The sequence below is a fragment of the Boleophthalmus pectinirostris genome, unplaced genomic scaffold (assembly GCF_026225935.1).
Source record: "Boleophthalmus pectinirostris isolate CB_2022bp ecotype Guang Dong unplaced genomic scaffold, ASM2622593v1 HiC_scaffold_9, whole genome shotgun sequence".
NCBI classification, from domain to species: domain Eukaryota; kingdom Metazoa; phylum Chordata; class Actinopteri; order Gobiiformes; family Gobiidae; genus Boleophthalmus; species Boleophthalmus pectinirostris.
In genome coordinates, this window is record NW_026571541.1 from 21,782,790 (window position 1) to 21,803,953 (window position 21,164).

The 21,164-nt window shown below is 38.5% G+C and overlaps 1 protein-coding gene and 1 long non-coding RNA gene across 4 annotated transcripts in view; one reads left to right on the plus strand and one right to left on the minus strand.

Annotated features, from left to right (window-relative positions):
- aipl1 (aryl hydrocarbon receptor interacting protein-like 1) overlaps positions 1-21,164 on the minus strand; it is a 32,310-nt gene that overhangs the window by 2,982 nt on the left and 8,164 nt on the right. Inside the window, exons 3-9 of one of the 3 annotated variants that reach the window (XM_055147821.1) lie at positions 20,370-20,439; positions 18,027-18,412; positions 4,930-5,097; positions 4,157-4,336; positions 2,319-2,507; positions 1,733-1,909; positions 1,519-1,660 (exon numbers count right to left, since the gene is read on the minus strand). In XM_055147821.1, the coding sequence (XP_055003796.1) occupies positions 1,519-1,660; positions 1,733-1,909; positions 2,319-2,507; positions 4,157-4,336; positions 4,930-5,034 (793 nt within the window). In that variant the 5' untranslated portion in view covers positions 5,035-5,097; positions 18,027-18,412; positions 20,370-20,439. Of the gene's footprint in view, positions 1-1,518; positions 1,661-1,732; positions 1,910-2,318; positions 2,508-4,156; positions 4,337-4,929; positions 5,098-8,129; positions 9,488-18,026; positions 18,413-20,369; positions 20,440-21,164 lie in introns of those variants that run through there. The other 2 variants (XM_020940489.2, XM_055147822.1) reach the window with 2 other exon arrangements.
- LOC129407238 (uncharacterized) lies at positions 10,802-11,347 on the plus strand. Its single transcript, XR_008631467.1, has 3 exons — positions 10,802-11,037; positions 11,126-11,176; positions 11,272-11,347. It is a non-coding gene; the product is annotated as an uncharacterized LOC129407238 (long non-coding RNA).

Genomic DNA, 21,164 nt, shown 5'->3' on the forward strand with positions numbered 1-21,164 from the left:
AAAATCTTGATCAGTGTCAAATTCAACAATGAGGAGTGTGGTTACATCACCAGTGTTGAGCCTTCTACACTTTGGAAAGTGTAGTTTTAACTCATTTTATTGTGGACCCCATATGACATGGTAAAAGTATTAAAATGAACAATATACAAGTGGAATTAACACTCTTGAATTTGCTGTGAGCTTTTCCAAATAATTTGTTCACTAATGTAAACCTTTGTCTTAAAATAGAAAAAGCACCAAATCACAAATCTAGGACTTAAACTAGTACAGATCAATTTCGTATTTATTTATTTATTTTTTTTAAATAAGATTTTGAGATCTAGTGATGTTTTCTGCTTCTTCACTGAAGGTTCATACACTGCAATGACAGCAGGGAGAAGAAACACTTTTTAGAAGAACAGTATACTTTTTTTTATCTGTGTAGAGATAGCTGGATCTCCAGGCTAGTCCAGGTGCTCAGACTGCATTGCTTCTGATTCATCTGACTCTATGGGCTTGATAACCTTGGCTGAGTATAAGCCAATAATGGTCAAAGTCAAACTCAAGAGTAAATGTTATTGGTTGAGAGCACAAACTATAAAATGACAGGCTCCCTAAGACAACAACACACAGGAGACTTTATTGTTCAATTTTATAAACATTAGCTCTGCACTCAAACTCACTTTATAATATTAGTTTTAAAACAAGAATATTTCAGCATGTTATTATACAAATTTTTCACACTTGCCACTCCTTCCTGTCCTCTCTCCAGCTGTGAGTGTCCCTCACCCGCCTCGTCGCCATGAGAGGCCACGCCCCCCTCCTGACTTCACTGTCACACTCCACATTTCAAAACTCATCTGTTTAGAGTGGCTATTTATATACTCTCTCTGACCTTAGCTTCACTGTCCCTTTTTAACAATATGCTTTTAACAGTTTATTTCTCTTCAAGCATTTTTTTCACATAAAGGTTTCTGGATTAATTATAATATTTCCCCCTAAAAGATAACACATTTTGAAATCAAAGGGCAAAGCTAAATTAACTATTGTTTTAGTGTATTTATTGGAGATCATTTGAGAGTACTTATGTTAAAGTATGAAACTTTTTACTATTGTACTATGCACCCGCTATCCACAAAGGTTTCAGAATGATCAAAAAATATGACCGTTGCTAGCAATGAACAATTAAATAACAATTGACAGTACAGCCCCTTAACACCGACTGTCACAAATATGCAACAATCCATTTGGATGAAGATAAAAGTGCATATGCCGAACCTTCCTAGGAACCTTTGGCAAGCACTTGTTTCCAGTTGTCGCAAATTTGCAACATACCCAAATTTCTATTTATTTATTTACTTTTTGCTGTAGTCAAGTTAATAATCTCAATTTACCATCTCCTTAAAGGCGAAAACACACACAAAACAATTTTTATATTCATCCATATAAATTCAGGCGTTAAGGAGTTAAAGCAAAATGTGTCAACACAAAGCTAAAACTTATGAATACATAGCTTTATCATTGTGTACTTAAACATACCCGGGTGCTGGTTGATAATGTCACTAGTATGCTCGATGACCTCATAGTACTCCTCCATGCGCAGCAGACACTGGCAGTAGTTCAGAGTTAAAGTGTTGGACATCTTCTCCAGCTTTAACCACGGAGCCTCCCATGCTTTCTCCTACAGTGACACACTTTCATTACACATCACAGGATACTTCAAATTTAATGCTTTTAAATGTTTTGTATGTACCTTGGTCTGTACGTTTTTCAGGCAGATGATGGCTTCTTTGTACTTCTGAGCTGCCTCTGGGTAGTGGCCCTGCTTGAAGAGCTTATTGCCTTGGCCATGCAAAACCGGCACCACCTTCAACCTCTCTTCGTCATTCAATGCCCAAGACTCCCTATTATACTCGTTTGGCTGCTGGACCTATTAGACACACATATCACATTCAGTTATGATATGGAAATATGCATAAAACTGTAAAGAAGTTTGGGTGACCATCTGTCCCTGTCCCTCACCCCACTTATGTAAAGAATGTTCATCTTTTTCTTGTAAATAGTGAGATTTACATAGAACAAGATTCCTTGCAAAAAATATCAGTTTTGGTGGGTGCAGTCTTTCTTTGGTGGAATATGATATGACCTGTTGCTATTTCAAAATCTGTATCTGTGTTTAAGGGATAAACGAATCAAAAACCATATCATTTTAAAGCAGTCTGTATCTATTGTCTTAAATTTATTATTTCCATCCCACCATGTCCACCACATTGCCCAACTTTCCCCACTTAAACTTCAATTTGAGATGCTCACCCTGAAGTATGTATTGCGTACCATACCCTGATCAGCTCAAAAACAAAGTATAATGGTTTGGGGTCCTTCATGAGTTCGTCCAGGTCCTCGTAGCCAAGACTGTGGTAAGCAAACATATTGGCCATTCCACACGTGTGCATCTGCCACTCCACTGGGTCTTTGCCTTCTGCTATTCGTCTCATACTTTTGGCCACAAGTGGATAAACGCCAGTGTGCTGGGAAAAAAACAAGGCAGCAAAGAGATTATCTGAAGTATTTTAAAACGTTTTAACATTGGCAGATGTGGGTTTGTGAATCATCTACATCAGTGGTTCTTTCCTTTCACACCAAGTACCACTTAAGGTTTATAACAGGATGGTGATTCCAAATCTAAACTATGATTGATGAAACCAGGTCTTAACAGTGGATACAACTAAATTTTAGCAAATATTAGAGAAGTAGAGGACTGTGTGCCACCAGTAGGGGCAATTTAAAAGGGCCTATAAGCTTTTTCCTGATCTCTGTTAAAATGTTGTTTCCTCATCAAAAATATACCTGGAGTTGTGTGTTTTTTTCATCTACACATGTTTAAAGCACAAACCCTGCATATTTAGGTTGAGTTCTTCTCTCAAAACAGAAAACACTCACACCTTGTGATGTCATGTAGTAATACAGGAAGTGCTCCACTGTTTTTAAATTCTATACACCTTCAGTAAAATTTCTACTGAACTAAAGGTAAAAGGAGCTGTACCTCAAAATGACTTCACAAGATGGAACAGAGCGTTCTGAGCTTTGGAAATGTAGACACACTAATAATAAAGGATTACTCAAACATGTGTGAATGAAACAAAACACAATTCCATGTATGTTTTTGAGGAATTAACAACATTATAACATGGCTTAAAGCTCACAAGAGTAAATTTAGCCTAATATAGGAATTTTAAGAAGCACTGGACTGTAGCTGCTTATGTCCAAAATGTATGTCTTGCCTAGAATTGCTGAAATTGACTCTACAACTGCGACAGCCTAAACAAAATTAAATATTTCTGTTTAACTGATAAAATCGGTTTGTCTATAACATGACTTATTTGGTTGTTTTGTCATTATAATTTATAGGAGCCCTGTTAGAGCATTTCTTCCTTACATTAAATTGCAGTATTATGTAATACATAATACATTGGTCTTTGCGTCACTGATAAACTAGTAGTGAATCCCTCCAATGATCAAATCTAATCAAAGAAGAGAAAGGAAAGAGAGGAGGAGGATGGAGAGGAGGAGAGAGTGGAAGAGAGCTGAATCAGCTGGTTTCAGAGCTGATTACACAGGAGTGAGACTGATGCAGATTAATGTACCTGCACCATCTGCCACTGAAAACAAACCCAACACTATTTAAGACATGACTAGTCTGTTAAGGTTAATTAGGTCAGAGCAGTAGAGGAAACGATGAATTAGTGTCAGTAATAGTAATAATAATAAAGTAATACTTTGGAAAGAGTTTTCATAAGCGATATCAATATTCAGAGTTTGGAAATATACAAAGACACTTCACATACCTACTTTACTACTGTTACAAAGGTTATGTTCATCAGTAATAGGTCTTGTTCATGTTGTAGAATGTAATCTTAAATTATTTTACTTAAAAGTGCATTACGCAACTTTTCTGGTGGAGGGTCAACTGCTTGTCTTCATAGAGATGTTATTGCTTTGAAAGTTCCAATAAAAAATAAATAAATAATAATAATACCATAAATCGGCTTAACAAACTTGCAATATTAATGCTATGGCATAAAACCCTTTCAGCTGATGAAAATCCCATCTTTGGGGTTGAATAATGGCAACGCTATTGTGAAAAACTAAGGACACAGGCCTATAGTTTCTCACTTACAATTGTATCACACCAGAACTCGGCCACCTCTCCGACCCTCATAGAAGCCAGCAGTGTCTCCCAGATGTCCAGCTTAAACATGTTTCCGATCACTATCTCCATCGGTGTTCCTACAACTTTACTGTCATCTATCGCCGTCCGCTCATCATCACACAACTGTGTCCTGAAGTGGAAAGTCACCTGGGAAAAGAAGAGGCACACTATTACCGTATACTTGGTAGGGAGAGGTAAATTTAAAATATATCCTAAACATTCTCAAAATATTCAGTTGTCGCAGTGTATGTGGTCAGTGGTAATTTGCAATGGCAGTCCCTAGGTGTTCTGTCACAATATGCTACTTTTCAGTGTTATTTGATTTCTGGCCCTGGAAGGCTGCTGCCATCTTCTGGAGACTGATAATTGCTGCATATGTAGAAAGAAAGAAATAAAATACAAAATATAGACGAAATATATACAAAATAATGCACTTTTCCAGATGCTTTAAGTCACTTTACAATTTTGTACATTACTCATTCATTCCATGCCCTGTGGTGGTAAGCTACTAATGGAGTCACAGCTGTCCAATCACTCATGCACACACAACTTTCATACTAGGCAATGTGGGAGTGTATTGCCTAAGGACACAAGTGTCAGTTTTTTACACCCCACTGTGGCACCAGGTATTCCCAGTGGTTTCCCATCCAAGGAGAAACCAGGCCCAGCCTTGTTTAGCTTCTGAGATGTGACGAGCTCTGGCTTTGACAATGTAGTATGCCACATTAGACCTGCTTTACCTTGGTCCCTGTGCAGAACTTGGGGATGTCTCCTGCTCCTCCATGCAGAATAGTCTTCCTGATGCCCTCAGACCCCAGCAGCAGTGCATCTTGCATGTCGGACATCTTAGCTCAGTCTATAACACAGGGCATGTGTGTGTGCATACTGCTGTCTGCAGGGCACTGAGCCTGTATGAAGAAGGCAGATGACACAAGCATGATTTCACTGTAGGATAATCTCAGGCACGGTTAATCAGATTACATCTCTTTGTTTGGATTTTGTGCCAGCAGCAGCAACTAGAAACGAAAAGAACATATTTGTAGAAGACAGTAAGGTCAAATTAAATCAACAGTATTCTCATATAATAAAAGTGTTTTTCAGTATCTAGGCTTTTCAAAACACCATGGATATTTCTGAAGACATACTGTATAAAACAGAGCTCAGAAACCCAATCAAAATAGTTTAAAGTTGGTCATTTATTATTAAATATGTCAGGAGTGCTTTAATTTATTAAAAAGTACAATTTCCACAAATTTAGTTTTGTGAATGTATAATGAAAATGAAGTGAAGCGACATTTCTGTAGAAAATGTAAGCCTATCACTTCCTAATGCATTTCTGGTGTTAGAATTCAGTTGAGTTGAATGGCGGTTCTGCGTGAGACAGACGGGGAGAGAGAGGGAGCCAGAAACACAAACAGCCTCATATACGCAAAGGACATTGTTTCCATTCCAGAGGAAATTTCCTGGATTTATGTGGATGTGGTGATCTGAACAATGCGCCCAATACGGAGAAACAGTGGAGCAGACAATTACTGTATGGACTCTATGACCTGGTCTATTAAACATCTGTCTCCCATCTGCAGGGCACCGTGTGTGAGAGAAATGCACTGCTCCTGTTGAGTCTGTAAGCACTTTGAGGGGCTATTACTTCAGAAATTACCCAGTGTTAACACATATTTCCACATTAATTACACAATAGAAAAACCCAATCATTTTGAGTTGGCTGCATAACCCTGTAACAGAAGAGGAAATTTCAGATGATCTGTTAAGCATTTAATTAATTCAGAGAGAAAAATATCCAAATATAGTATTCAATAGCAGCTTGAATGGGGATGAGGTCATTTGTGTGCACCCTCTAGTGGCAATGTTAGAAAGGTATAAGAAAATGCTGCCTAATCCAGGCCTATTCCATTTGCGCCGGGGCCCAGATCAAGCCCTCCAAAAGATCTAATTTGGCCTATGGCCTAACCTCCAAATATTCAGATATTTTCACTTGTTTGGTTACTACTAGTCTATGGTTAATAGACTTCTTGGTCTGTACTGGATTGACAATTTGACAGAGCAATGTTGGTGAAAACTATTTATTTAAAATATTTTCTATAGCAGTTGTTGTTGCCTGCATTAATTAATATGTAAACATTAATCAACATTGCAAGGATTTTTCTATTTGATTTTACATATTTATGATGTAAGTAGTTCATATTTTAGATACAAATACATTTGTTATGGTCATCTATAATGAGTGCAAGCAAAACATTTATATAAACACTCAAATCATGTTCTCTGATTTCCTAAAGATTTGAGTATGTAGGGGGGAAAATGCTTCTTCAGTGTGTAGCCAGGGGTCACCATAATGATTTTTCTGTCATCATCCTAATTTATTATTTTTCTTCCAGTTTAGGCACAGATATGTAAGAAAAACATTTAGAATCCATTTATATATTTTACTGTCATTAACCTAAATGTGGTGACAATGGGCTTTGCTGTACCTTGGCCTAATTCTGTGGTGACTCATAGAACATGCGTCACACACACCTCTACACTGTTCTGCTGTCTGGCTGCATTAGCACATGTTAGCTATGTATGGGAAACCAGTCTACTGTACCAGTTCATTCATTCACACATCTTTGAGAACACCCCCCTCTTTATCCTATCAGTTGCGTCTGTGGACACCCATAGCTGATGCATTAGTTCCACTTTGAGCAAGTCATAGTCTATTTTGGGAAAGTACAGTCATGGATTTTCTAGGGAGGAGCTATTCCCTGTGCAAAAGGCCATTCATTCATATGCATAACACATGGGGGGAGGTTTTCTTCCATGACGCACAGAATACACGCACATAACATAATATTTATGAATGTGTAAACCTTTTGTGCGCTAATGCTGCTGCTGCTGCTGCTGTGGGAATGAGGTATTGGTTTTAGGGTTACAGAGAAAGAGGTAGAAAAACTACTCAGAGAGCTAATGTGTGCGCTATAAGAGAAAGGGGGAGTTGTGATTTTCACTATCTGTTCCCCAGTAAGCAGGAGTCACATCGCTTTCAGCAGAGCAGATTATGTAATGTTCATTTGTATATTAAAAACAGGCTTTTGCTTTCATTATTTCTTACCTGACCAAAACTCTGGAATTTAAAAACAAAACCCAGTGTATTTGCACATTGTAGTACAAAGTGTGTACTATCCTGTCCTGCCTCGCCAAAAGATCCTTATTCAATAGTTCAAAAACTATTATAAGTGTGCAATATCGATAAAAACATGAGCTGTGATAAATAATGAGCAGAATGAACCAGTAGTAGTTTGTCTCATAATGAGTTATAAAAAGTGTTCATTCATCCCTCTACAGCTCAGATCTACTCGAAGTACACATGAATAACAAAAAGTTCTCCACTACAGGACAAAGAGTATTCACAATCAATACTGACCCCACCAAAAAGTTCCATCTATCATTGATTTTACAATAAGTCAATGGCAATTTTTCTTTAAATCCTATCTTGATAGAACAATGTACAAAGTATTTTCCTTAAGGAAGGTACATAAATAGTTAAATGGTTATCAAATACAGCCTGTCCTCAGTCTTACAGACTTTACATATAAATGCAGTGAAATTGCAATTTACATTTACTGGATTTCTCAAACATACTGCCTTTTTTATTCCTAAATTAGATGTTCGCAACATACATGCAGTTTGCCATTAGCTCTTAACCATGGTTAATTAACTATACAACAATGCATTCTAGTGCTTTTCATGACACTCAAACTCAAAACTCAAAATGTTTTAAAGAACATATATATTCTAAACAGGAAAAAGAACAATAAACTAATAATACAAGAAAGATAAAAACAGTAAATCACACAGAGAAAAAGTTACAGATTATCAAAAGATATTCTAAACAGATGGGTTTTGAGATTTATCTTGAAGGTGGGGAAGTCGGTGTAATTACAGAGTTGCTGAAGTAGTGAATTCCAGAGGGTGGGGGTGGCGATGGAGAAGGCTCTGTCTCCCCAGGTTCGGAGCGATAGGTCCCACAGAGAAGGGACAGAAGGCTGGTGTCAGAGGAGCGGAGGGAGTGAGATGGAGTGTGGGGCTGGAACACATCTAAGAGGAGGCAGGTTCTGGAGGACAGGGCTGATGTGTTCATAGGACTGAGTGAATATGAAGAGGAGGGAGGCAAAGATTTGGATGTAGTGTAACTTATTAAGTGTTTTGTCAACTAAATTCCCAACCCTTGTCTCATAAGCATGAAATGTCCTGATCCCAAGTTACAAAACGTTTGGCACATGTTGAACTATTACAAACTTTCTTGACTTACTTTTTGCCTTACTTGACTCTCTGTAAACTGCCTTCTTATTTATTGAATATACTTTTTTTGCAGTCAGACAAGGGACAATTCAAGTTTGTCTCTATCAATATCTCTTCTAATCATTCTGTGAAGCTCTGACATGTAGCCTTCGTAGCCTTCTAGAAAAGGCCAGAGGTCAGTCACAGGAATTTTGACTTGCAGTACAATCTCTGACCACTGGAGGACCACAGGACTACTCTGTGGATACTGTCATAGTGTGTGTAGGATGTGCGTGTGCTTAGCTGTAGCTGCCCTGACTTGCATAATTGTCAGGAACAGACTGCACTTGGTGAAGTCATGCGTGTGTAAGGGACAGCCTCAAAACCCTCTGGAATGACACTCAAATGCCAGAGGTTTGGATAAGAAGCTCTTACAGTAAACTGTGTATAAGGAAGAAGTTATCTACTCATCATTTATGAACAAACATTACTGTGCAAAAGCCATATCAAGTTTTTTAAGAGCGACATAGATGAGCTAAGACAACTGAAACAAATATATGAATGCCAAGACATGCCTTTTCTCCACACGCCTGAATGACCTGTCAGTTATCTTTGAACCAAAGATGACTGATTCTCTTGTTCAGAGTTAATGAAAAATAATAACCATGGCCTGGTTTTGTATTGCACTTTTTGAGGTTGTCAGAGCGCTGTCAAACAGGTATCACTCGCTCCCCAGAGTCAGTGATGGCCACAGCTGCTCTGGGCAGTGTGGTTACCATTCTGCACTAAAGTTTCACTTCTCCAACCACTCACTTACACATCACATCATGATAATTATTACGGGTAAAATGTCTCACCCAAAGAAACAACAGCAGTATGCACTCTTTGGATACTCAAACCAGAAAGAAACTAAACTTAAATTAAGTGTAGTGCTTTCCTTATGTGTAAACCGTTGTTCATTATACTGTGAGCCTTCTGTTTACTTTCTTCATTACCAACACCTGAAGTATATAGGCCTACTTATGGCAGTGTTTAACAATACAACTACAATCAAATGAATAGTATTTAGTCTTACTGTTAACGCAGTATAGTTAGAGATCTTCACATTGGATTAAATTTCACAATAACAGACATCGACTTCTCTCGCCATTTTGACCTGAGCACCTCCCCTGATTGAGCCTCTGCTGTCCCACTTTGTGCCTGGCCTCGACCTTTAGCTACATACCAGAACACATAGCAGCCAGGACAAAGTGCACAGGGCCAGTGCACTTATCTCACACAGGGTCAGAGGTGGAAGCTCTCAGCCAAAGATGCTCCTCATGGCTGTGGTGTGCAGATGATAATAAGTTAATGAAGACACAATAGCAGTAAGCATAGCAATGAACATGTCCTGTTGAGTGACCGCTTGGCAATTGGAATCTAAAATTATGGTATTGATACTGAAATTAATCCAAGCATGGGCGACTTTTATTGATGTTTGAAATTATATCTATGTGTTATTATTTTGCTGCGTGTTCATAATGAGCAGTGCCTCCACACCAGTGCCACTCCCATGAGCCTGTGTATTGTCGAGGATGTCAGACGTCATCAGCAGAAGACCTTTGATGAGCCACTTACAGAGACAAGTCAAATCCTCCAGCGGTAGCACTGTGAGCTAATTGAGCTAATTGACCTAAACGCCCCCTGAGAATGAACACACCTAATCTTATTGTTTGCTTTCAACAACAGCTCACTCCTGCATTAGCTTTATCACTCCAGAGACACAGTTCAAGGGAAAATATCACAGGCACAGAATGTTTAAACCCAATGGGCAGAAATAACGCTATAGCTATAACATAACACCATCTGAATGTCTTGTTTCATCTTACAATGAGAGAGATCACGGGAGGCAACCCCACTCACAGCAACACTGCATCTTTTTGCAGTGTAAAATAAAAGATATATTGTGGAACATACCAAGGAAATCATTAACATCATCATGGAAACAAGCAATTATAGAATCCTCAACCAGAAAATTTACACAGTACACTTTTAACTGTCTAAAGTTTTGTTTGAAACTTTTGTAGCAAAATGTAATGCTCATATAACACATTTATACAGTTAAATAAGCCTAGACAGGGACTACATAATTCATTTGAAACAGCCTGTATTTAATTATCATCTGTTAGCAGTTTGAACCCAGATTTCCGCACACATCATTTCTGATCAGACATGTGACCGTGCTGTATTGACCTTTTCATCATGCAGGGCCAATGAGGATATGAACAAAGGAAGTGGGATATTGAACGTGATTGAAGTGCAGCCAGGACAGAGCTGGCCTATGGGACGCTCCTCCTCTCCCCACGGGCCTGTGACTGTAATCTGCTGCTGGATGGTCTGTCCAGGGATTAAATGGGTGCTATTCGGCGGCCATCCCGTCTGACCTCAGTGCACTTAACCTGGCATGCTCTTAAGACTATTTGTCTACCTGTTTAGGAGCAGGAAGTGAAAGCATAACAAGGGCCATATGGGGTCAACGGCAAATGATGTAATGTAATTGGTAGTTGTAGTATGTTTTGTCAGTTTTAAAGGTAAGACTTGAAATGAAATGAAAAATTTGTTTAAAAAATCTTGAAATAACCTGGCTATTTCGCTACATAGCATGTGCTTTTCCCACAGATAAAACAACAATAAAGGGAGTAGGAGTTGTTCTACTAAACCTTGTTAAAGGTACGCTTATATGAATACTGCTCGTACTACAACTGCGTGCCAAAAGTCAATTTTGCACAGGAAATATTTAATAAGGAAGTACATTTTCTGTCTAGTTTTGGACCTCACTGACAAGGATCTGAAAAAAATGTGAAATGCAGGAGCCATGTAAAGCAACGTTGTAGTTACGGTATGTGTCTTTAAAAGGAGAGCGTGCTGCTGCTCTAGTCTCTAACCACACTATGTGAATAATGCATCGATCCCAGCTTTACAGTATCACAGTCCGCTGGCACAGTGCGCATGGCTGCACACAAACTCAGTGAACTTCCATATCCCGCAAATAGTCCTGAGGGACACCAGCCATCACAAAAAATGACTTGAGATGGTGTTTCCTGAATGGGGAAGAGCGCAGGAACAGTGGGGCGTTTGAGTGAGCCCACTGGCAGAGGGACGGCTGGTGCGCTAATGTGGACCATGTGGTGCAAAGAACGTACAGCGCCTCCTCTGGCCAACGCCCCCATTTGCAGCCACGCACAATTTCCTCAAATATGTGCGACATGCATGCACGTACACTCACTACTGAATTTCTGTTACATTGAGGTTGAACAATGCAGCATAAGTTTGGTCTTGCCCATTTACTCTAAATGTCTATACGTCTGGAGAATAGATGTATGCATGCTTTTGTTTAAAATAAATAAAAATTAAAATAAATAAATAAATAAATAAAATCATCTGTTTCTATAGGTTTACCAGGGTACCTTCCTGCCGTCCAAAGACATTAACATGTTGTTCAAGCCCTGAGTTACAGAATATGAGAGAATGTGCCCCACCCAAGACCATATGAAGACAAGCAGGTGTTGCCACCAGGCCAAGTAACAGGTCAGATGTTTGGAGAGTCAACCTCATTCACCATATCAATACAATAACCGAATAAGTGCAAGATAGATACAATAAACACTGTACTGTGGAACATTCTACTGTGGAACATTAAAGGTTGTCAAAAGTTTGAGACCATTTTTTTTCACCAGTAGATATGCCAGGAACCTGTACCCCCTCCAAACTTCCCTCACCTGGCCTTTGTTAAGGCTCACCTGCCTACAGCAGTAAGATAGATAGCATCTAGTGGTGGTATGTAAGAATACAACAGGGGCAGGTATATATATATATATATATATATATATATATATATATATATATATATATAATATATATATATATATATATATATATATATATATATATATATATATATATATGTATAAAATTGTGGTGTTTGCATTTCTATTAGGTGCTAATGAGCAACAGTAACTTGGGAAATCCTAGACGTTCACTAGTCTCACTTGGTCTCACTCTTACAAGGGATTAAGTTGTCAGGTTACATTGAACTCCGAGCGCCCTCGAGCCAGACAAAACCGTCTTAAGGTGCAAGCCGTATGGTTATTTATAACTGTGTTGGGTAAGCGCTCTCCCTCTTTGGCTGCCTCGACATGTATGGGCCTCTCTTTTCAGCTAACTGCATAGGGTTTTCAAGTATGTGTCTATGTAAGGGCCCGATGAGAAACGGACATGGACTAAATGTGTGTTTGGATTCGGTTGGAACTTGTCGGACTTGGTGAAGAAGTACATAATGAGCCTTCACTGAGAAGATAGACAGGAACACACGTTGTATTGGAAGTCTACACATCCAAACCTCTCATCCATCTCCACTCTTTCTTCCCAGCTCTTCTCAGCCCACCTATGTGGAAGTACAAGTTATTTTGGGAGATGGTGCTGGCCAAGTACCGGCTGCAAAGTGTAAAACTATCCGAGACAGAACGCACAGTGGATTTGGTAGTGCACTGTAGTGATGGCAACTGCACCGTTTCTGTCACATGGTACTTGCAAGCTCCTAAAAATGTGTTAATGGTTATGATTCCAAATTACACTTCCTACTTGGACCTTGTTTGCTCAATAAACCAGGAACCACCACCCACAAGAGCTGTCTCAAATATCTCTTATCCAAATCCAAATCCATAAAATGTGATTCTTAAAAGCCTCAACACATGTCTGATTTTTGGATTCTCCACAATGGAAAATCACAGAAGGGTCTGAAGACAGTTATTGACTGTTAGGACAAATGGCTTTATTCATTGGTCATTTATCATGGCTGTGTATCAACGAGACGCTGCAGAAGATCATGGTTTCAATTTCAAAAACTGCAGCAGATGAAAGACAGACTACACAATGCAATTAACAAAAATTCTCAGCCCAAACATGATATTTCTAATCAAGATTTTGTTTTGTAACATTTACCACATGTGACAAGGACATTTTTTCCCTCAAATAAAATAATGTTTTTTAAATGCTGTCCATTCAGTCTGACATTAAGCTTACTGGCTTGTGTTGTGACCCGTAAAATGGCAACACACAGCTCAGTGATTTACCTGACATTGACAAGCAGAAAAGTAACTTAACTGTCTCAATCTGCCAATGATTCTGAAGTTGCATAAACATTCCCGTCATACTAGATAAATCAGCTTGGTGTGAAGGGTGTTGATTGTATTGACACATTGAGATGACAGTACATCTGGGACCTCATTAAACTATACTTGGAAAGAGTCCAAAGCTCTAAAAATGACACTAATATACTCAATATAGCGGCTTACTCTACAATACTGCACATCAAAGTAAAAAGACTATATATAATTGTAATATGGACAATATTTACAATTTATAAATACATTTTTGACCGATTCTTCAATGCTTATATGGCCAAACAGCAGTATTTAGTGACAGGGCAGCTCTTCCAGACTCTATTCTAGATCTTGGGCCAGGGTCTTGGTGAGGAGTTTAAGGAAGTACCTTGCTGAAGTATTAGCCTATGAAAACTCACCTATAACACAATAGAAACATACAAACTCTAAACAGAAAGGCCCTATTCATTTTACAGGAATTGTAATCATTTCATTGTGGGGTGAAAGTGGCAGTCATACTGCTGCCATACCATCTATACTACTAAATAGATGTTCCTTCCTTTAAATATTTTTATCTGTCAATGACTGACCTCCTGCCGGTCAAGCCAATGATAACAATAAGAATATAAAATAATAAAAACTAGAGATTATGATTATAGTTCTTGGCAACTGCAGTGGCCATGTTGACAAAAACAAATACATTCTAATAGAAAGTCAAAAACAAAACTAGAAATGTTATTGATGACAAATGGTACTCCCTAAAAAATGCTGGGTTAGTTTTTCTACCCAATTGCTGGGTTAGGGCTGATGGGTCATTTTTAAAAAAAGTGAATTTTAGCTGTCTCAGTCTGCATCTGATTTAATTGAATTATGAAAATGAATATTCACCCTGTTAATTCATCACTGGTCTATATTTTATGCAAAATTACTGTATGTTAACATGTAATTAAAAGTGCAGCTATTACTTCCCATGACCTTTTTGGTAGAGTTTTACAGTCATAATACGGCTCATGGAACTGGGTGTCAATTACTTGGTTACCATGGCGATGATTTCTCTAGTTTTCATTATATCCCATTGGTCAAGCCTATGAAATATGCTGATGAAAATAATCCAACATCAATCACAGTATTTTATTTATTTTTTCATATGTTTCCACGACTGAAAAACAACCATCATTAATATGAAAATGTATTGTACTGCACTAAGGCTACATGGTTTTAAGAAAAAAGTAAAATTTAGATTTTTCTAAAGTATTGTGATTGCAAAAATCTGCTTGTAAAAGGTAAAAAACCGAATGGTTGAGAGTTTTTTCTTTCTGTTCAATAACGTGATTTTTGTTGTCCAACATCCAACAGTCTATTATCAAAATAATTGATTGATTTGTTTTTAATTAGAGTTTGTGCCAAGAAAGAAAAATAATCATATGCATACAACATATACACTGTAAACAACAGAAAAGCACATTTCTGGAAAAGGATGGAAAAGGAAGAAGAAATACTTAAGTTAACCCACCCCATCCATTGCAGTTTTAAAAAATGATTAGTCACAGTCTGTGCGATTTGACAAATGCACCAACTAAAATTGTGATTATTCTAACAGCACTCTATAGTTCCGAGTATGAAGTCTGTCTGAGTGGCAGGTGAGCCAAGGTGTGGATGTCCCCTTGGGCTACAGGTCCTGGTCAGGCTGGAGCAGTGTGCTAAGGCGCTGCATGTGTCCACAGTGTCACACACCATCTAGTCAGGTGCACTGTGAAGGAGGGAGTGCCAGCTGCTGTCGAGGCAGGGATAATCTGCCTAAGCTGCTTTCACATGATTTCACCCACAGGGAAGAATTTAGGAGGCGCTTGTAAACCTCTTCAGAGCTGGCCTTGGAGACTCTCCCTGCTCCCATCTAAGAGACTGGTGTGATATAAGGAAACTTCATTGAGACAGAGGGGACAGAGGACTGAAAAATATCAGTAATATTACAGGGCAGATCAAAATTCTATGAAATAATTTGCCTTATAACAGTCAAAATGGTATAATATTGCTGTACTTACTGGCCCTCTCCATATGAAACAAAACAATCACAAACCAATAATGGACCCACCCACCACCACCACCACCACCACCACCACATATAGTATTAAAGTATTAGTGGCATCATTTTATCATCCAGACCTTCAACCACAAAATTAATATGGCAAATTTATGGACTCATTCCCAGACAAAAATTATAAGTTTTAATAAAATTTTGATAGTTTTCCAACTTTTCCAAAACAGTGAACAGTGAATCACCCATAGAGTTATACAGACGCTGCCCTGCATATGATGTTATGAGAATCTTGTGCATTTGTTATTACTTCTAGCATTTTATATCATGTTACTAATTAAATAAAATGACTACTACCACTGCATCACCGTCTTCTGTTATCAGTTTATTAGCTGTTCCTAAAAGTACAGCAGACAGACTGGAGAGATAAGGATCCTATGAGATCCAAAGTGCGATTGACTTAAACAGGGCAGGGATATTCAGTCTGACCTTCTGAGAGAGCTGGATAGACCTGAACAGTAAAAGATAATCTAGTAACAGCCTGGGTCAAAGTCAGCCGCCTAATGCCTTTCCATGCTGTGAGGTGGTGACTACTGTTACACGCTCCAAAGGGCACAGGCAACTCTACCAATGGCCTCCTGTTACTACTGAGGAAACTGACAGTATCTTCTCATTTCAAATGAAGAACATATACTATGCAACTTTTTGGTTGGGGGTCTGTCACCTACTTGTTTCTGTGGAAATGTCATTGCTCCACAGAATGATATTAAACTGCTCTACTTTATATATTTATTCAGTTGCATGTGGTTTTATTGCTCAGAATTACAAAACAGGCAGAGGTAGAAAGGTTTACTGTGCCTCTATGGAGAGAAGTATTTAATGGACCCTCCACCAGAAAAAACACACAATGCACCTTTAAGTTATATTTGAATGTAACAAGCAAAAAAAGAAACTGATCCCTGTCTTCACTGCTCTTCTGGCGTTAAACATCTGGCTCTGCAGCTGGCACAGGTAGTGGCCCTCTAGGTACTCCCTGCGTCTGGATCAGAAAATCTAAAGTGTAGAGTGTCTGGACATGTGCACATACTGGCAGAAAAATACTATCATTAGAATGACAGCAGGTGCTTCTTACAGCTTGCCCAAGTCCTGAGCATGTGTAAAGGTCTACGATACGCCAACCTTGTGTGCAGGTTCATAACGCAGAAGACTGTGCTACAATGCTACTCGAAAGGAAGTACAGTAGAGGGAGTGTGAACTAATTCAAGGTCTGGTAGTGGTGGGGGTGGAGGGGAGAAGTGCAGGTCTGCCAAGTACATGGACTGAACTGCAGAGATCAGAAGACCAGGACATAAGCAGATTGAGGATCAGACAGACACAAGGTTATACATACGCCAACATAGGGGCCAGACCAGAGCACATAAGTTGTCCATGATCTCAATATGGTGGAGCGTAGGCATCTGGTTTAGTTCAGGAGTGGAACATTCCTTTCCTGTGTCAGGCTCCGACTGGCAGCTTTTTAAAGAGACACCTTTGAGCCTGTATCCTGCTCTGGGCACTTGAAGTCTGCTTTATGAGCGTTCAGGTCACACACCACATGTCTGTTTATGGTGCATGTCATTCTCATACAGGACTTAAATGTACGCTCTGTGCATATAAATTTTGAATAATTTTTAATAAACATCATACTAAAGGTTAATTTGAATTGAATTCTCTCAATATTTTTAAGACTGAATAATACTTTTCACCTTTCATCCAATTAGTTTCTACGAAGTCCTACCTTAATATGTGCGTGGAAGAGTTAACTACACTGAAACTAACACACTCTAGTTGTTTACAGTAAAGACTATTTGTTATTAGTCCTTTGAACTACCCTGTGAACTTGCCAAAATCATATTTTGCATGATCGTTCATGTCCTCTAACTCCTGACCATCAGAGGAACCCTGTCAGAACTGAAGAAACTACTTTTGTCCAGTTTATTTTTTCTGCACTACACATATTTACTAAGTGAGTTATTGTCCAATATATATATTAAGCAGTCAGTTTCAGAGACATCAAGTATATAATCTAAAATAAGATTATGGTCAAAGCTGTATAAAGCTGATTATAAAACTAAAAAGAAAATTAACTTACAGTGTCATCTTCCAAACAGGAGTATAAGGTACTATTCAGTCATTTACCTTTAGTTCAATACATTCAACTAAGGCATACAGGCACACTTTAGCACATTTCTGATGGGAGTGCAAATTATCTTTACCATGAGAACCCAAAAACTCTGAAATATTCATTTTTGTCAATATCACCCACCCCTAAACAGGTTTAAGATGTTTGTGATGGCGCAATTGGGTGAAAGTGTTCAACAATCATCATCTAATCACAACTCACCTGAAAACATGCAATGGCTGCTAACATTTCTCTCATTCCTTTAAGTGAGAACGGCGGAGATGATTTGACGTTCCATGATGCAATGCTTTTCGTTACATAATACAGCAGGTGTCATGGTGTGAGGGTTAGCACATGATCGAGCTGCACACGTAACTGGGACTCTGTGCGGGGGTCAGGAGTGGACAAATCGTACTGCCGGGAGGGACACTGCAGATGTATAGAGCTGACCACAACAGTTCTTCAGCTGGCAGCTTTAGTTGTAGCATGAAGACATAAAGCTTGCCAGTGAAGAACTACTGTGGGTCGGCCAAAGGGTAAAAAAACAAGAAAGTATTGCCAAGAAAAGTTGTGGGTATGTGGTGACTATCCAGGTAAGTCCTCGTATTCTGTTAAACAAAAAGAAAATTGATTAGGCATCATCATATTAAAGCAATCTTCTCAACATAAAAAATAGAACTAAAATACCAACTAACTATTAACTGCTGATTAGATCTCTATTGGAAACTTGAATAAATTGTGTCAGAAATTGTTGACGCCTATTTATTTGAGATAATTAAACTACAATACGGTCTACATAATGAAAAGTCAAGAACTGTGTTGCATTAATATGAATATTATTAGGTTTATTGATCATGCAGAGACATGAATGTAAACACGATGGGTTGGATACAAATTATCCCAATTGTTCTGTTCACTCATAAACAGATACAACACATCTGAATACAGGCAATGTAAACCCTAAAGGTGTGTTGCTCATGGACACACTGGCAATAGGGCTTAGTCACAGCAGAGATCAAACCACCAATCTTCAATTTGGATACTGCTGACCAGAGAAAGACAATATGGTGTTGTTTTGAATCAGTGTCATGCAAATCTGAGTGCGAGACACTTCTAAAGAACAAAGACAAAATCTATGTGGTTAAAAGTGAAAATAATCAAATGACTTTTGCTGACGTATAGGAAGTAACAATGTCCCATTGTGGCTTAGCACAAGTGGAACTGAAGTGGGAGAGGTGAGAAGAGATGATACGAGGAAATAGTGTTCCTATGATTCAGACTTGAGTTATCTTGCCTGCGTCAGTCTACTGAGCTCTTTCTGCCTTCTTTCCTTTTTAGCTATAATTGAACACAGAAAGTATTTACAAGTATGATACGAGCCTGGAACTCTTGATAGAAAACAGCTCTTGTTCTGTGGGGCAGTAGAGTTTTTGTAGACTATATTCATGCCTTCATGTAAGAATTCTTTGTAAGTCATCCACTCCCTTGGATAAATAACCACAATGCTCAACTCTTCTAATTCCTTTCAGAAAATCCCACCACATTTCAGTGTAGTTTTTCATATTGCTGTGTTGTCACCTTTAACTATGTATCATAGATCCTACAAGTGAAACTCTGGAAGTTAAAACTACCAGTTCAAACAAAGTAGCATCTCATTTAGCCAGTGTTTGGCCCTTGAATTTGGTCTTGCCTGGCTCTTTTTCAGTTGGCCTCTCTTCAACTATTGCAGTCTGTCAGTCTGATTAAAAAAAAAAAAAAAACTTTTCCTAGCAACATATTCCTTCACAGTTCAAGGACAGGACTCTGGGCATGTGTGCACTGTGATTTCAGAGGCACAGTGAACCCAACAACCCCCTGGAACCAACACGAAACCCTCTCCCTGCTCCGAGCAACAGCTGACATCAAAACTCCAATCTATCCACTGAGATGCATTGTACGGGTGTGATATTGAAGCTAAAATCCAGGCCAAATGGTGTCTATTGTATGAACTCATTGACTACATTTGTATAGGGTACCTGATAGCAGTAAGCAGAGACTTTTTTTTAGCGCCGCACAAAAGAATGACTTTAAGTAGGGGAGAAAGAAAACAGTTAACCTCACCCTCAGATGCATGTACAAACTGAGAATACATGCAGAGGCTGACATGAGGTCAAAAGGTCAACAGCAAATTCTTTCAAGGATGTGAAAATCATGCTATGCCACACATGGTTTACACAAAGGGTTTGAGCATGCATGAGATTTGGAATAGTTTGACAGCATGTCTTAAACAAAACAGCAAAAAGAAGTGAAATTAAAAAAAGTTATAATAACTACACCTTACTATAATGAAAAAAATACTTTACTAATAGGTTATTAAGAATCAAGCTACTACTAAGGAGTTAGGGGATAATTACGTAGTGAAGTAGAGGTAGATAAGTAGATAAGAATAAAAAATATTATAAGTGTTAAGATTTTGAGGTGAGAAGTTCCATATGTAACTTATCTGGGTTGTTAGTATATAAAAAAAACTGGAGTAACTATTACAGTGGCAGATAGCAATGGTGCTTAAAAAAATGTCATTTTAACCTTGGTTCTGTCTTGGTTGTGTCTGGTGCTGACGTCATGTTCGGCACTCTCTGCATGCACCACACCGAGCCTGTCCCGGAGAGAACACAGTGTACCACAGTGATTTATTACACAGAGCTGTCGATTCCCAGGACAATTACAGGCTACGCAACAAGCAACAGGCTGGAGACATACTAACTGTAAGTCAGGGAGTCAGTCAACAGAGTCCAAATAAAGACAGCACTCACTAGTCACAAGTATTTATGAGATTTACTAGATATGGACATTATCATGAAGCAAAACTCTTCAGTGTTTTTTTTTTTTATTATTATATTACTATATTACATTTATTGTGTCTGAGATAGGTGTCACAGCTTGTTTTGTATTTCTCCCCCAAAAATATAATACAATAATCATGAACAGAAAAAAAAAATGCATGAATTGAAGCAAACCTCTTAAACCGCTGATCCCCATGGAGCCACATCTTTTTCACACATGGATTTCGATTAAAATAAATTAGACAAATTGGAGTGGCAATTAAGTACTTGAAATTTAAAATGAAACAACTGAAAGAATATCAGGGGCACTGGGCGGATTTTATGCCAGATGCCCTTTCTGTTGTAAACAGTCATTCAATGTATTTCACTTTGCAATCTTACTCAAGGCATGTCGTTGAAGAGAAACTACAAGCACCGCCACTAGCAACCCCTAAGCACTAAGAAGAATAGGTTATAACTAGAAAATACATTGGCAAACATTACAAAGGCTATATTATGCATCAAAATAGTGTAGTGGCAGTTTGTCCTTAAGTAAAGT